General features: G+C 44.5%; 1 protein-coding gene across 2 annotated transcripts in view; it reads right to left on the minus strand.

The window, feature by feature from the left end:
* Window positions 1–1,213: 1,213 nt before the first annotated feature.
* polrmt (polymerase (RNA) mitochondrial (DNA directed)) overlaps window positions 1,214–16,609 on the minus strand; it is a 137,621-nt gene continuing 122,225 nt past the window's right edge. For both annotated transcript variants that reach the window (XM_070859707.1, XM_070859706.1), the window contains 4 exons: window positions 11,602–11,674; window positions 9,188–9,279; window positions 8,951–9,024; window positions 1,214–3,006 (listed from right to left, as the gene is read on the minus strand). In XM_070859707.1, the coding sequence (XP_070715808.1) occupies window positions 2,957–3,006; window positions 8,951–9,024; window positions 9,188–9,279; window positions 11,602–11,674 (289 nt within the window). In that variant the 3' untranslated portion in view covers window positions 1,214–2,956. The remainder of the gene's footprint in view (window positions 3,007–8,950; window positions 9,025–9,187; window positions 9,280–11,601; window positions 11,675–16,609) is intronic.

Genomic DNA, 16,609 nt, shown 5'->3' on the forward strand with positions numbered 1-16,609 from the left:
CAGTTTAGTGTCATCTGCAAACTTAGAGATATTACACTCAATTCCTGCATCCAATCATTGATGTATATTGCAAAGAGCTGGGGGTCCCAGCACTGAGCCCCACTGGTCACTGCCTGCCTTTCTGAAAAGGACCCGTTTATCCCGACTCTCTGCTTCCTGTCTGCCGACCAGTTCTCTATCCACGTCAGTATATTACCCCCAATACCCTGTGCTTTGATTTTGCACAACAATCTCTTGTGTGGGACCTTGTCAAAAGCCTTTTGAAAGTCTAAATACACCACATCTACTGGTTCTCCCTTGTCCACTCTGCTAGTTACATCCTCAAAAAATTCCAGAAGATTTGTCAAGCATGATTTCCCCATCATAAATGCATGCTGACTTGGACCGATCCTGTCACTGCTTTCCAAATGCACTGCTATCCAAATGCACTGCTATTTCATCATTTTTCTACCATTTCTTTGTTCCCCATTATAAATTCACCTAGATCCGTCTTCACTAATCTTTTTCTCTTCACATATCTATAGAAGCTTTTGCAGTCAGTGTTTACGTTCCCGGCAAGCTTCTTCTCGTACTCTATTTCCCCCTCTTAATTAAACCCTTTGTGCTCCTCTGCTGAATTCTAAATTTCTCCCAGTCTTCAGGTTTGCTGATTTTTCTGGCCAATTTATATGCCTCTTCCTTGGATTTAACACTATCCTTAATTTCCCTTGTTAGCCACGGTTGAGCCACCTTTTCCGTTTTATTTTTACTCCAGACAGGGATGTACAATTGCTGAAGTTCATCCACGTGATCTTTAAATGTATTGCCATTGCCTATCCACCGTCAACCCTTTAAGTATCATTTGTCAGTCTACTCTAGCCAATTCACGCCTCAAACCATCGAAGTTACCTTTCCTTAAGTTCAGGACCCTAGTTTCTGAATTAACTGTGTTACTCTCCATCCTAATAAAGAATTCTACCATGTTATGGTCACTCTTCCCCAAGGGATCTCGCACAACCAAGATTGCTAATTAGTCCTTTCTCATTACACATCACCCAGTTTAGGATGGCCAGCTCCCTGGTTGGTTCCTCGACATATTGGTCTAGAAAAACCATCCCTAATACACGCCAGGAAACCCTCCTTCACCGCATTGCTACCAGTTTGGTTAGCCCAATCATTATGTAGATTAAAGTCACCCATGATAACTGCTGTACCTTTATTGCATGCATCCCTTATTTCTTGTTTGATGCTGTCCCCAACCTTACTACTACTGTTTGGTGGTCTGTACACAACTCCCACTAGCATTTTCTGCCTCTTGATATTCTGCAGCTCCACCCATACCGATTCCACATCATCCAAGCTAATGTCCTTTCTTACTATTGCATTAATTTCCTCTTTAACCAGCAATGCCACCCCGCCTCCTTTTCCTTTCTGTCTATCCTTCCTAAATGTTGAATACCCCTGGATGTTGAGTTCCCAGCCTTGGTCACCCTGGAGCCATGTCTCCGTGATGCCAATTACATCATACCTGTTAACTGCTATCTGCGCAGTTAATTCGTCCACCTTATTCCGAATACTCCTCGCATTGAGGCACAGACCCTTCAGGCTTGTCTTTCTAACACATTTTGCCCTTTTAGAATTTTGCTGTAATGTGGCCCTTTTTGCTTTGTGCCTTAGGTTTCTCTGCCCTCCACTTTTACTTTTCTTCTTTCTATCTTTTGCTTCTGCCCCCATTCTACTTCCCTTTGTCTCCCTGCATAGGTTCCCATCCCCCTGCTGTATTCGTTTAACTCCTTCCCAGGATGGTTATTAGCCAGTTTTAGGATTGCACTTATTTATTACAAAAAATACAATTTCTCATCTGTCAAATGTTCTGTAAACAGACAAAATCCAATGCAGTTCAACAAGGTGAATCATTCAAGTAACAGGCAATATGAAATTCAACAATTCCTCTCAGTTGTCAGACATGGGGTCACAATCGCTTTTCACTAAACTTGCAAAGCTGTGAAAGCTGAAAACCATTTCTTTTTAACCAAAATAAATCTTAGTGTTCCACCAACATATCGTAAGACATCAGTGGAATGAGGTTTCAAAACTAAGGACCGTAGTCCTTAAATGAAAGAAAACACAGCAAACTAGAAAATGGAGGCCAAGTCCAGTCCAAAGCCCCATTTATCCAGTTGCAGGAATTTTCTTCCACTTATGAATGTTGCCACCAGGTAACTGAACTACAATGATGTTACGAATCTCATGGTAACGGCCATGATAACCTGTCCCTGGTCCAAGAACTGATGCTAAAAATACCTTGGAAATAGATTAGCAGTTTACTTTTGGAGAATGCTCACATTGATATTTCTTAAAATAAAACATTGAAACTGTATTGCATTCAATGGGAAGCAACAACTTTGGCATTCTAATCCTTAGGCAGGCGAGTGTGGCTGCTCATGTATCCGATTCACAATGCTATGAACTCCCCTTTCATTCAAGATCCAAGCACTGTGCTGTGTCTTGTGCTCTGAAGACCAAACATTCACAGAACTGGGGCTCTGCAAACCCCGATGAAAGGATGACCAATAACTGAAATAGGAATCGGGAAAAAATAGTTGGAACATTCTTCGTTGCTTTCTCCAGTATATATTCAGCAAGTCATACATAATTAGAGATCTTAAGCAAGCTTTGACTTAATTCCTCAAGATGGTCTTTTGTCAACGATGATCAATTTAATCCTCAGGCAGAAATAGAGCTCAACTATTGTCTGTGGCAGTTTATTTTAAGTTTTCATTGATCTTGTCATAAATATGCAAAGATTTATACAGGTCCACTGTACAAAAAAAAAAGCTTTTCTTCAACGACTTTGCTGAAACAATAATTTCCCTCCCCAGCATAGGTCCTTCATGTGTCCACTGAACAGATGGGGGATTTTACTGGTTTCAAAAGGCAGATATTCTTAGATCATCATCCCAGCATTCTGATACCTTCAGCTGAAGAAATAGGTAGATTCTTTCACCTTCTCTAGATCGAATTCACCTGAAAGGAAAAATAAACATGAAGCAATCAGTCCTGCAAACACGAGTGGATCAGGAAGGAAAAACTGATGCAAATCAAGTTAATTTCTCTGCGGAAGTGCACGTCTGAAAAGACATGCCAAACTTAATGTTTTATGAACGTTTTCTGCTGAGCTTTGAATGATTAGTGTTTTAGAAATGTTTCCTAATATGGATTAATAAAGATTGAATGAACAATATTGAGGCATTAATGAACGAATTAGTACCGGAAATGGCCATCTCCCATCAATGGCTTTTGCTCAATTTTAGGAATTCTGCAATGACTGCAGTCATTTCTTTCTCAAGATACGTACGATAGACTCAGAATCACCATTAAGGTAGATCTCACACTTTTTCAAAAGACCTTAACAACTAGATATGGTCAGCCAACTGATGATCGCTGATGAACAATTTTTCAAATTGTGGTTCAGAGATGTTTCTCCAACCAAAGGTACCTTTCTTGACCTGGAATTTCAGAATGTTGACTGCAGGTCCTGGCTGGCTGTTGAGCCAGATTCTAGTGATGCAATATAGCAGTTACTTGCAAACAGAAGGCAAATGTGGGGGCCACAAATGTTCTTTGTACCATGCTGTGCACAGGTCTTCCATGAACAAAGCTGCAATATTTCATCACGTTTTCAAATAGAAGGACTCAAAGGGAAGGAATTAAACTCGCTCCAATCAATCTGGTGCAGGCAAGTGACTAGATCTCGGTCCGAAAGATTTTCTCCCATTCCTTAGTGTAGAAGACACTAAAAACATCTCAATAAGGGATAATCAAGGGGCTATAAGAAGGGAGGAAGTTAATACAATCACTAAAGAAGTAATACTCTGTAAAATAATGGGACTAAAGACGGACAAGTTCCCTGGACCTGATGGTTTGCATCTGAGGGTCCTAAAAGAAGTGGCTGCAGAGATAGTGGATGCATTGGCTGTAATCTACCAAAATTCCCAGGATTCTGGGGAGATCCCAGCGGATTGGAAAACTGCAAATGTAACACCCCTATTTAAAAAAGGAGGCAGACAGAAAGCAGGAAACTATAGACCGGTTAGCCTAACATCTGTCATTGGAAAAATGCTGGAGTCCATTTATTAAAAAAGCAGTAGAAGGACATTTGGGAAAGCATAATTCAAACAAGCAGAGTCAGCATGGTTTTATGAAAGGGAAATCATGTTTTGACAAATTTGCTGGAGTGAGAGGATGTAACGAGCAGGGTGGATAAGGGGGAACCAGTGGATGTGGTGTATTTGGATTTCCAGAATGCATGCGATAAGGTGCCACATAAAAGGTTACTGCACAAGATAAAAGTTCACGGGATTGGGGGTAATATATTAGTATGGATAGAGGATTGGCTAACTAACAGAATTCAGAGAGTCGGGATAAACTGGTCATTTTCCGGTTGGCAAACAGTAACTAGTGGGGTGCCATAGGGATCGGTGCTATTTACAATCTATATTAATGACTTGAATGAAGGGACCGTGTGTAATGTAGCCAGGTTTGCTGATGATACAAAGATGGGTGGGAAAGCAAATTGTGAGGAGGACACAAAAAATCTACAAAGGGATATAGACAGGCTAAGTGAATGGGCAAAAATTTGGCAGGTGGAGTATAATGTAGGAAAATGTGAGGTTATCCGCTTTGTCAGAAAAAATAGAAAAGCAAATTGTAAGTTAAATGGAGAAAGATTGCTAAGTGCTTCAGTACAGAGGGACCTGGGGGTCCTGCATGAAACACAAAAAGTTGGTATGCAGGTACAGCAAGTAATCAGGAAGGCAAATGGAATGTTGGCCTTTATTGCAATGGGGACAGAGTATAAAAGCAGAAGTCCTGCTACAACTGTACAGGGTATTGGTGAGGGCACACCAGGAGTAGGGTGTGCAGTTTTGGTCTCCATATTTAAGGAAGGATATACTTGCATTGGAGGCAGTTCAAAGAAAGTTCACTAGAAGAAAGTTCCGGAGATGAGGGGGTTGACTTATGAAGATAGGTTAAGTAGGTTGGGACTATACTCATTGGAGTTCAGATGAATGAGAGGAGATCTTATCGAAACATAAGATAATGAGAGGGCTCAACAAGTTGGATGCAGAGAGAATATTTCCACATAGGGGAAATTAAAACTAGGGGGCATAGTCTCAGAATAAAGGGCCGCCCATTTAAAACTGAAATGAGGAAGAATTTCTTCTTTCAGAGGGTTGTAAATCTGTGGAATTCTTTGCCCCAGAGAGCTCCGGAGGCTGGCTCAGTGAATTTATTTAAGATGGAAATAGACAGATATTTGAGCCATAAGGGAATAAAGGGTTATGGGGAGCGGGCAGGGAAGTGGAACTGAGTCCATGATCAGATCAGCCATGATCTTATTAAAGGGCGGAGCAGGCTCGAGGGGTCAAATGGCCTACTCCTGCTCCTATTTCTTGTGATCTTGTGTTTCCCTACAACCCCCAAAAACCAGATCAGTAAGGTAAGATACAGAAGCTATATTTTCAAAGTGTGCAGCGATATTAATATAAATTGCCCATCCTTTGTTTACATGATTTGATAATTAGAGTACAGACACTGATGATGCTAAACTTAAAAAGTTCAGAAGTAAGAAAAAGTACCATGCCCAACTATGCTTTGATTACACCAGCCGTTGGCTGATTGTTGTTTTAATGCAGTGCTTTGTGTAAGGATAAGCTAGGTTGCATCAGTGACAAAGAAAGAGTGGTCTAACAGTTTACCATTCATCAGTACTGTTGTTCTCTTGGAATAAACTGTAGAAAATACAGGAAATTACCAGATGTCTTCTTTCAGCTAATTAAATAATCTTTCAAGCTTCTTTGAGGAGTTTCATAGGGCCCAAGTTTCGGCCTCAGTTGCTCCTGATTTTTTGGAGCAACTGGTGTAGAACGGAGTTTCTTAGAAATTCAAATTCTCGCCATTTAGTTTGCTCCAGTTCTAGTCAGAACAGTTTCACTTTGGAACAGAATTTTTTTAAAAAAAGGGGGCGTGTCCGGCCACTTACGCCTGTTTTCAAAGTTTCAGCAGTGAAAACTTACTCCAAACTAACTTAGAATGGAGTAAGTGAAGATTTTTGTACGCTGGAAAAAACCTTGTCTACACTTTAGAAAATCAGGCGTAGGTTACAAATCTGGCGTAGGGAATGGTGGGGGGGGGGGAGTTTAAAAGGGAAGTTTACAAACATTAAACACTTCAGTTTTACAAATAAAGAGCCATCATCAATAACAAATGATAAAAACATCAATAAATCAACCAATAAATCAATCAAAAAAATTAATAAGAAATAATTTTTTAAAAAAATCAATAAATAAAACATTTTCTACTTACCGACTGCAGCACCGGGAGTCCTCCAACAGCGTGCTGGGATGCCCCACCCCCCAGTGTGTCTCTATCTCTCTGTCTGTCTGTGTGTGTCTCTCACTCTCTGTCTGTCAGTGTCTGTGTTTCTGACAGCGAGGGGAGGGGGGGTGAGGAGAGGCAGGGGGAGGGGGTGGCAGGGGGAGAGGGAGGGCAGGGGGAAGGATGGAGGAGAAGGTGAGGGGGGAGGAGGAGAAGGGGAGGGGGGGGAGGAGGAGAAGCGGAGGAGGGGAGGAGGAGAAGGGGAGGGGGGGAGGAGGAGAAAGGGAAAGGGGAGGAGGGGAAGGGGGGAGGAGGAGGGGAAGGGGGGGAGGAGGAGGGGAAGGGGAAGGAGGAGGGGAAGGGAAAGTGGGGGAGGAGGAGGAGGGGAAAGGGGGGGAGGAGGAGGAGGGGAAAGGGGGGGGAGGAGGAGGGAAAAGGGGGGGAGGAGGAGGAGGGAAAAGGGGGGGAGGAGGAGGAGGGAAAAGGGGGGGAGGAGGAGGTGGGGAAAGTGGGGGGGAGGAGGAGGTGGGGAAGGGAGGAGGAGGAGGTGGGGAAGGGGGGAGGAGGAGGGGAAGGGGGGAGTAGGAGGAGGGGAAGGGGGGAGGAGGAGGAGGGGAAGGGGGGAGGAGGAGGAGGGGAAGGGGGGAGGAGGAGGAGGGGAAGGGGGGGAGGAGGAGGAGGGGAAGGGGGGGAGGAGGAGGAGGGGAAGGGGGGGAGGAGGAGGAGGGGAAGGGGGGAGGAGGAGGAGGAGGAGGGGAAGGGGGGAGGAGGAGGAGGAGGAGGGGAAGGGGGGAGGAGGAGGAGGGGAAGGGGGGAGGAGGAGGAGGGGAAGGGGGGGGAAAGAAGGGGGGGAAAGGAGAAGGGGGGAAAGGAGAAGGGGGGAAAGGAGAAGGGGGAAAGGAGAAGGGGGGAAAGGAGAAGGGGGGGAGGAAAGGAGAAGGGGGGGAAGAAAGGAGAAGGGGGGGAAGAAAGGAGAAGGGGGGAAGAAAGGAGAAGGGGGGAAGAAAGAAGAAGGGGGGAAGAAAGGAGAAGGGGGGAAGAAAGGAGAAGGGGGGGGAAGAAAGGAGAAGGGGGGAAGAAAGGAGAAGGGGAGGGATGCTGAACGGGCTGGGCCCGACTTTGAGCAAGGCCCGTCCCCAGCTCCAGATTTACAGGTCGGTGGCGTTGGGTCGGGTCCGGGGTCCGGAGCACGAGTCGGGTCAGGGGGAGCGCGGGTCGGGGCGGGGCGGGGGGGGGGAGGAGGGAGGTTGGGTTGGTTCGGGTAGGGGGGAGGGGGCGGGACAGAGGGAGGTCGGGTCGGGGGGGGGGGGGACAGAGGGAGGTCGGGTCGGTTCGTGTCGGGGGCGGGGGGGAGGGAGGTCAGGTTGGGTCGGGTCGGGTCCGGGTGGTGGGGGGTCAGGAGCGTGGGTCGGGTCAGGGGGGTGGTGGGAGGGAGGTCGGTTCGGTTCGGTTCGGGTCGGGGGGGGGGGGGAGGGGGGGGGAGAGGGAGGTCAGGTCAGAGGGCGGGAGTCGGGTCGGGTCCGGGGGCAGGGTGAGCGGGAGTCGGGTCGGGTCGGGAGGAAGCAGGAGCTGGGCGTGGGAGGCAGCCTTATGCACGCAGCCCCAGTGAGGCCATTTGGCCAGTTTTAGGCGCCTGGAGCTACTGCACATGTGCGACCACTGTAGCGCGCATGTGCAGAGGTCCTGGCACTGTTTTCAGCGCAGGGACCTGGCTCCGCCCCCTACAGCTCGTGCTGTGCCGCGCCCGACTCCAGAGGGAGCCGGAGAATACGTAAGTTTTTTTAGGCGCACTTTGTGGCGCGAAAAACGGGCGTACAGGTCGGGGCTGCGCCGTTCTAGGCGCGGCCCGAAACTTGGGCCCATAGTTACTTGACTGCTGGACAGAAAGTGGGTTACCAGCCCCTCTGGTAGCTCAATGAGTTTATCCAGTGTATAACTGTGCATGCAGACCAGCAAGGTCCATGTTCAATCCATGTGTGGTGTTGTTAGCTGATCTTAGTCAGAATGACAGTAGGGTACCACATCCTGTCAGCAACCTTGGTTTAGGGTGGGAAAAAGTGGCTCGGGAGATATTGTGCGTGTATTGAGTGAGGGCAGGTCTGAGCTTGGCTTGATACTGCCCATGTAAAACAACATGCAGCCACACTGACAAGACTCCCACATGAATAACGGCTACTTAGGCAATGTACCAAAGAGTGGGTCAGTGACGACAGAAATGCGAGAGGGAAAAATAAAAAACTGATAGCAAAAATTGTTCAGAAAAAATTCAATCCAATCAAAAAACATCTTTCACTGGATAAATGAAGTAACAAAAAGTTAGCATCAAAAAATTGCTGTGATTATGCAGCTATTATTTTTTCTTGAAGCTATTTAATCCAATCTTTTTTTCACACAGTTACCTCTTAGAAGCCATTCATAAATGCTATCTCCTTCAGTACACCTTGCTCCTTCCAAAAAAAAGTACCCTAACACCTATAGCATTTTATATAAAGTGTACATGTATTAATTAGCTCCTTTGACTCAGAACAGATGCCCTATTAATCTAATGCCAAATCTAATTTTTTTTTTCCTAAAGCAATTTGCTCAGTACCTGTCTTCGGAACTTTAGACAGCAGCTCCAACATTCTTTTGTACTCCTGAAGCTTTTTGCTTTTTCGATCGACACTGCAAAGACAGAAATATTTGGCTGAAACCATGCTCAGATTTGTTTGTTAAACAGAAAATTGCAGACAATATTGAGCATTTTAACACGTGCGTTTGATTGCTGTAAATCATATCTTTGAACAGGTTATGATTCTCAATGGATTGAAAAGAGTGCAATACTCACGGAATGTTATGACGGTATTTGTTTACCAGGAATTTGGAAAGATCTTGAAGAATAGGTTGGGTGTGTAGAGCTACAAACTGCTCACGACAAACCTGCAACACATGTGCACAAACACTATTCATTAACAAAACATGCAGGCTACTGCTTTGTGGATTGAATGAGATTGGGCTGGAAGCTTTTTCTATGATGCCCACTTAGGACCAAAAAGCTCCAGGAACAATAATATATACGTCCATTATAATAGAGCTGCATTTCAGTAGAAATATATTCCTGAAGTACTGTATTACAAAGTAAATTACAGAAGAGAAGGAATTCATTCCTATGTTGCAATTATTTTGATTGCATTAGGGGTTGTACCTCTCCAGTCCGGGACTCTATAGTCCGGCATCATTCCTGGCGGGGACGGGGGGTGGTTGCGATCTGTGCTGTGTCCTGGGACTGGCTGCTCCTCTTCTCCCCGCCTTCGGTATTCCTTCCTTGGTCGGGTCAGCGCGGAGAGGGAGCGAGGAGCGTGGCGGCTGACTGAGGCGCCGAAGCTGGGCCTGAGAAATGCTGCGCAGTAGGCTTCTGCGCAGCACATGTGCAGAACGCGGCCGGGTCATTGTCAGCAGTACCCGGTAAGTCTAGGGTACTGCTGACAGTGTTAGGGTCAGCGCGACCTCCCGTGGTCCGGAAAATTCTCTGATCCGGCACCGGTCAGGTCCCAAGGGTGCCAGACTGGAGAGGTACAAACTGTATAGAGATTATTTACTGCACGATCACCCAAGTTCTTTACTTTGTGAGATATAATGCTCTTTTGTACTGGGATAACTAACAGGAATAAATGTTGCTGTTTATCGTGAAATTCCACAAGACAAGCTTTAGGATCAACTGTAGATACATTATCCTACTTAAAATTTGCGTAGGGAGCTTGCAATTCAACTGCAGTACAAGGTTACCCTTAAATCATCCATTCAGTGCTTTCATTCCACTGATTACAACACTTACAGAAGACTTTCCCAGGATAAGACATGTTTTTTGATAGCTGTTTACAAAAAGCTTAGTTAGGTAGAAAAGCCAGATTCAATTTACTGATTTCACGTACTAAAATTGAAATTTTACAAAAAGCCCAATTACATAGAACAATTAGTGCACATTGTACAATAGTGCGGTTATACCAACATTTTTGCACCAATTTGCAGCAGCTTTGGATGATCAATACAGAAGCACTTATTTAACAAGACTAGCAGGTCACTGATCTAACTCCCAACACTAATTTGTATTTATACAGCACTTTCATATAGAAAACATCCCACAGTATTTTACAGAAAGGGAGAAAAAATATACAGATAAAAGGAATAAAGGAAGAGACAATGAACCATGATGCAAGAAGTAGGAGAGGAGACAGAAAACTTGATGGAAAGATGGTTTTTGGGTAGGTTTTAAAGGTGGGCAGAAATGTGGAGAGGAGCAGGGGTTTTGGGAGAGTACACAGGCTAGTCTGTTGCTGGCTCTGTCACTAATGGTGGGACACTGGTGGCAATTGTTGTTGTTGTCTCCTGGCTGAGGATCATATGCTGCAAATGTCAACCCGAGTCGGATATATATAGTATTCATGGCACCCTAACAATCATTATAAAATTGAATTATTTGATAACACTCAAAACCATCCATAAGTGGAATATTAAAAGAGAGATTGTACAGTGAATGTTATACTTCTCACTACTCTACTAAGTATTTCTATTCACATAAGCACCAATTTGTTTTTGGTGGCAAGGTCAGAGAGCTTTTTCCCATTTGAACACTTCGAGTACAAGACTGTATGCAACTGTTGCTCCACCTACCTAAGCAAAAGCATTTTTCCTGTCTTTCATCAGTCAATATGGGTATATTAGGGAATGTTTTAATAAAACAAAACCTTGATAGATATATTTTGACTTTACTTTATGGTATACAACTTTCTCTCCCACTCCACCTCCACACTATTTCCAAACGGAAGCCAAGCTTCCAGGTTTGTGACAATGGCACACCATGTAAGTGATGTGGACTTTCTCACACTTGGATATATTGTCTCCACCCCCGACACCACTCTCCCCCAGAAAACATAAAGCCACTATTCAATGGATTCATTGGGAAAGTGAGGGGAAAGCCTTATTCTTCCTTGCACAGCATTTTAGTATAACAATCCATTCTGCAACTGGGGCTCTTTTATAACTCTGTTTTATAATTCTGCTGCAAAGCAAAGCTCAGAAATAGGAGGGAAGACGACTTAGTGAAACTTGCATAGAACATTATGTACTTGAAATATCCATTCTCACAAAGTATAAATAGAAAATTTATTGAAACAATTACAGTAAAAATATTTGTTCTTACACAATTATCCTACTGTGTGCTATTCAATGATAAGCAGAAATAATGTAAGGGAGAATAGTTACCTTGTTCATGACATCTACTGTAAATGCATGCGTCCAGAAGCAGTCATGGACAGAGACAAATGTTAGCCCAGCACTGAAAAGACACAGAAGGTTATGGTAATGAGGTTTTCCTTTGTTGCATCTATAGGACGTATCTAGTGTCAAAGTTCCTGAGTTTCTTAGTTTTTATTCAGTTTGTCACCAAGAAAACATACTTTAACCTCAAAAACATTGCCTGCTTACAGGCCTATCCCTTGCCCATCCTAAACCAATACCTCATGAATTGCTCTCATCAGCCTTCAAAAACTTTAGTTATTCCAAAACCCCATAGCCCAGGTCCCCTCTCTTACAAGGTCTAGCTCTCCCATCACCTCCGTCCTTGCCAAGCTCTGTCTTCCTGAGCCCCAGTGAATTGACTTCAGGGTCATTCAAGTACATGGCAAAGTGTCAGCTGTGGCTCAGTGGATAGCACACTCGCCTCTGAAACAGAAGGTTGTGGGTTCAAGTCCCACTCCAGAGACTTGAGCGCAAAATTCTAGGCTGACACTCCAGTGCAGTACTGAGGGAGCGCTGCACTATCGGAGGTGCTGTTTTTCGGATGAGATGTGAAACCGAGGCCCCGTTTGCTCTCTCAGGTGATGTAAAAGATCCCATGGCACTATTTTGAAGAAGAGTAGGGGAGTTATCCCCAGTATCCTGGTCAATATTCATCTCTCAATCAACAACATAAAAACAGATTATCTGGTCATTATCACATTGCTGTTTGTAGAGCTTGTTGTGCAAAAACTGGCTGCAGTGTTTCCTACATAACAACAGTCACTATACCCACCCCCCCTACTCACCTATCAATCCATCCATCCTTCTTTCTTTCATTGTCTTTTGGTCCTTCTTGTGTTTGCTCTACCATCATCCCTGCCTACACTGTCCATTCCACTGACTCTGGATTATTATTTGATGGCCACTCCATTGTTAGAAGCTCATGCCCTATGCCCGCACTTGAGACTTGCTACCTTCCTCATTATCTTCAAAAGCTTTTTAATAAACTTATTTCTTTCACTGTGCCTTCAATCTTGCCCTTTGCTTCGATTGCTAAATGTCCACCTCTTCACCACAACTCGTTCTTTTATGCAAGTTGTTATTTACCCGCAGCCATATGATGAAATACATAAACAGCTTGTGCATTGGAGCCAGGGAGCGGGAAACTGAGGTTTATATAAAGCATTGTCAAACGGCCATTTTTCAACAGTTGCTAGATGTACAACATGATCAGGCTGCGCACTGTTGCTACCACTCTTCAATCACGTTTCAGTTTAAAATAAAACACCAACATAAAAATACTGTAGACTTCAAAATATGAAAATATTGCAAAATAATCCATCAGAAATAACTTTAGTACTCAACTCATCATCCATCATAGGCAGTCCCTCGGAATCAAGGGAGACTTGCTTCCACTCCTGAAGTGAGTTCTTTGGTGGCTGAACAGACTAATACGAGAGCCACAGGCCCTGTCACAGGTGGGACAGACATTCGTCGAGGGAAGGGGTGGGTGGGACTGGTTTGTCGCACGCTCTTTACTCTGCCTGCGCTTGACCTCTTCACGCTCTCGGCATTGAGAGTCGAAGAGGTCAACGCCCTCCCGGATGCACTTTCTCCACCAAGGGCGGTCTTCGGCCAGGGAATCCCAGGTGTCGGTGGTGATGTTGCACTTTACCAGGGAGGCTTTGAGGGTGTCCTTGTAACGTTTCCGCTGCCCACCTTTGGATCGTTTGCCGTGAAGGAGCTCCGTATAGAGCATTTGCTCAGGGAGTCTCGTGTCTGGCACGCGAACCATGTGGCCTGCCCAGCGAAGCTGATCAAGTGGGGTCAGTGCTTCAATGCTGGGGATGTTAGCTTGGACGAGGACACTAATGTTGGTGCGCCTGTCCTCCCAGGGGATTTGCAGGAGCTTGCGGAGACATCGTTGGTGATATATCTCCAGCGACTTGAGGTGTCTTCTGTACATCGTCCATGCCTCTGATCCATACAGGAAGGCGGGTATTACTATAGCCCTGTAGACCATGAGCTCGGTGGTAGATTTGAGGGCCTGGTCTTCGAACACTCTTTTCCTCAGGCGGTCAAAGGCTGCACTGGCGCACTGGAGGCGGTGTTGAATCTCCGCATCAATGTCTGCCTTTGTTGACAAGAGGCTCCCGAGGTACGAGGCCTGCGTCTGCGCACATTCTGAGGCTGAACTCCAAGATATAGTCGATGTATTCACCGAGGCATATGAAAGCATGGGCCTTATGCTTAACGTCCGTAAGACAAAAGTCCTCCATCAGCCTGCCCTCGCCGCACAGCATTGCCCTCCAGTCATCAAGATTCACGATGCGGCCATCGACAACATACTCAACTACATGCATAAATATCATCTTAATTTCCTTTTTTGCTAACAGAATTTTTTAAAACCTTACATTAGTTTGCCATTCTATAAAGAGATCATACAAGTGATGGTAGGAAATGAAATGACATGACATGCAAACACATGGACCTGACCTGATGTAATACACTTAAAACTATATAAGGCTCTGGTATACATTCGGCGTATATTTTCAGTTTGGGTTTCTGGACATGGTGAAGGATATTAAGACTCTGGAAAGGACGGAGAAGAGGTTGGCCAGGATCATACCAAATCTTTGGGTTCTTAGTTATGAGGATAAGCTCCATGAGTTCGGGTCATTTACTTTGGAGAAATTCAGGCTTAGAGGGGAATATGGAGTTTTAAAAAAAATGATTAAGGAATGGGATACAGATGATTCAAAATGGACAAGGAATGCAGGACCAGAGGTCACGTCTATAAAATCAGTGAGCAAAGAAAGTATTTCTGCTTGCAGATTGTAATCATTGTCTAAAACAACATGCAGAGCTATGTGCTGAGTATGGGGTCTGTGTAGTCCTTTAGAAGGCAATCTAACAAGTTTCTGAAGGTGGGTATTGCCTATTATATGGGGTAAGTTTCTATTCAGTTAAAACTGCAGGGTCTCCGAGAGCTTGCTTGATTGCCTTATGGAATCAGACATTTTTTCTGAATTGGCCGCAGGTTTTCTCTCTATTTTTGTTTTCTCTTTCCCGGGAAACAGTGTTACTAAGGGTGGCTGGATGGTGTGCGAGGTTGCACCATCGACTGGACAGGGCAGGCTTGATGGGAATGATTGTACCGTCATGGGAGCCCATCTTCATTTGCAACATTGCAATGAAGTCAATTCTAATTGCCTGAAAACACACTCAGCTTGCACGATACAAGTGACTGATGTCATGGAACAAAAAAGCAAATACAATTCTGCTTTATCTATTCAAAAAATGCAGCCATATGCAAAGTCATTTTACTTTGTTGAAGCCTGAAGACGAGTCTTTCAAATACTCAGCAATATCTTTTTGTCACTAGAAAAGCTGAGATATTGTTTAAAGAGCTTAGAAAGTTTACTTATAGCATACATATTTCAAAATGATAACCTACAATTAAAGGAGCAAAGTATTAAACAAGGCAGCATATAAACAGTTGATGCATGTTAATTGAGATGCTCTGGTGGAAATAGAACTCATCAGTACAGATTTGAATACATCACAAAGTTGTTTCCAGGCAATTATCTTCCATTAAGGAATGATCTCATGAACAGGCGTCAGGGGTATATTTTATAAAAGTGTCGTTGGAATATGTTGGGTGGAAAAATTACATGTCAGAAAATAATTTTCAGCTTTGCTTTCCGAGTTCATCTAATCACAAAACTGTATGCCAGAATCTCAGTTTGAACATTCACAGGCAACAGTATCCCACAATCACATTTAAACCACATGTTTGCTTTACCAGCAGGAATGGAAGGGGAAAGAGCCACCTTGGGGAAGAACATCGCCACCATCAACTTACCTGATTTTCTGTCCTCTTGCTGCTGCCCCATTCACTGGTGACTTAACCCTCTATGGAGTTTTATAGTACTTTCCTTTTACCAAGGTTTTTTTTTAAGACTTGGATTCATATGGGATTGAAGGCCGATAAATCCCCAGGGCCTGATGGACTGCATTCCAGAGTACTTAAGGAGGTGGCCTTGGAAATAGTGGATGCATTGACAGTCATTTTCCAACATTCCATTGACTCGGGATCAGTTCCTATGGAGTGGAGGGTAGCCAATGTAACCCCACTTTTTAAAAAAGGAGGGAGAGAGATAACAGGGAATTATAGACCGGTCAGTCTGACATCGGTAGTGGGTAAAATGATGGAATCAATTATTAAGGATGTCATAGCAGTGCATTTGGAAAGAGGTGATATGATAGGTCCAAGTCAGCATGGATTTGTGAAAGGGAAATCATGCTTGACAAATCTTCTGGAATTTTTTGAGGATGTTTCCAGTAGAGTGAACAAGGGAGAACCAGTTGATGTGGTATATTTGGACTTTCAGAAGGCTTTCGACAAGGTCCCACACAAGAGATTAATGTGCAAAGTTAAAGCACATGGGATTGGGGGTAGTGTGCTGACATGGATTGAGAACTGGTTGTTAGACAGGAAGCAAAGAGTAGGAGTAAATGGGGACTTTTCAGAATGGCAGGCAGTGACTAGTGGGGTACCGCAAGGTTCTGTGCTGAAGCCCCAGCTGTTTACACTGTACATTAATGATTTAGACGAGGGGATTAAATGTAGTATCTCCAAATTTGCGGATGACACTAAGTTGGGTGGCAGTGTGAGCTGCGAGGAGGATGCTATGAGGCTGCAGAACGACTTGGATAGGTTAGGTGAGTGGGCAAATGCATGGCAGATGAAGTATAATGTGGATAAATATGAGGTTATCCACTTTGGTGGTAAAAACAGAGAGACAGACTATTATCTGAATGGTGACAGATTAGGAAAAGGGGAGGTGCAAAGAGACCTGGGTGTCATGGTACATCAGTCATTGAAGGTTGGCATGCAGGTACAGCAGGCGGTTAAGAAAGCAAATGGCATGTTGGCCTTCATAGCAAGGGGATTTGAGTACAGGGGCAGGGAGGTGTTGCTACAGTTGTA

This window comes from Pristiophorus japonicus, chromosome 18 (genome assembly GCF_044704955.1).
Source record: "Pristiophorus japonicus isolate sPriJap1 chromosome 18, sPriJap1.hap1, whole genome shotgun sequence".
Classification (NCBI taxonomy): Eukaryota; Metazoa; Chordata; class Chondrichthyes; family Pristiophoridae; genus Pristiophorus; species Pristiophorus japonicus.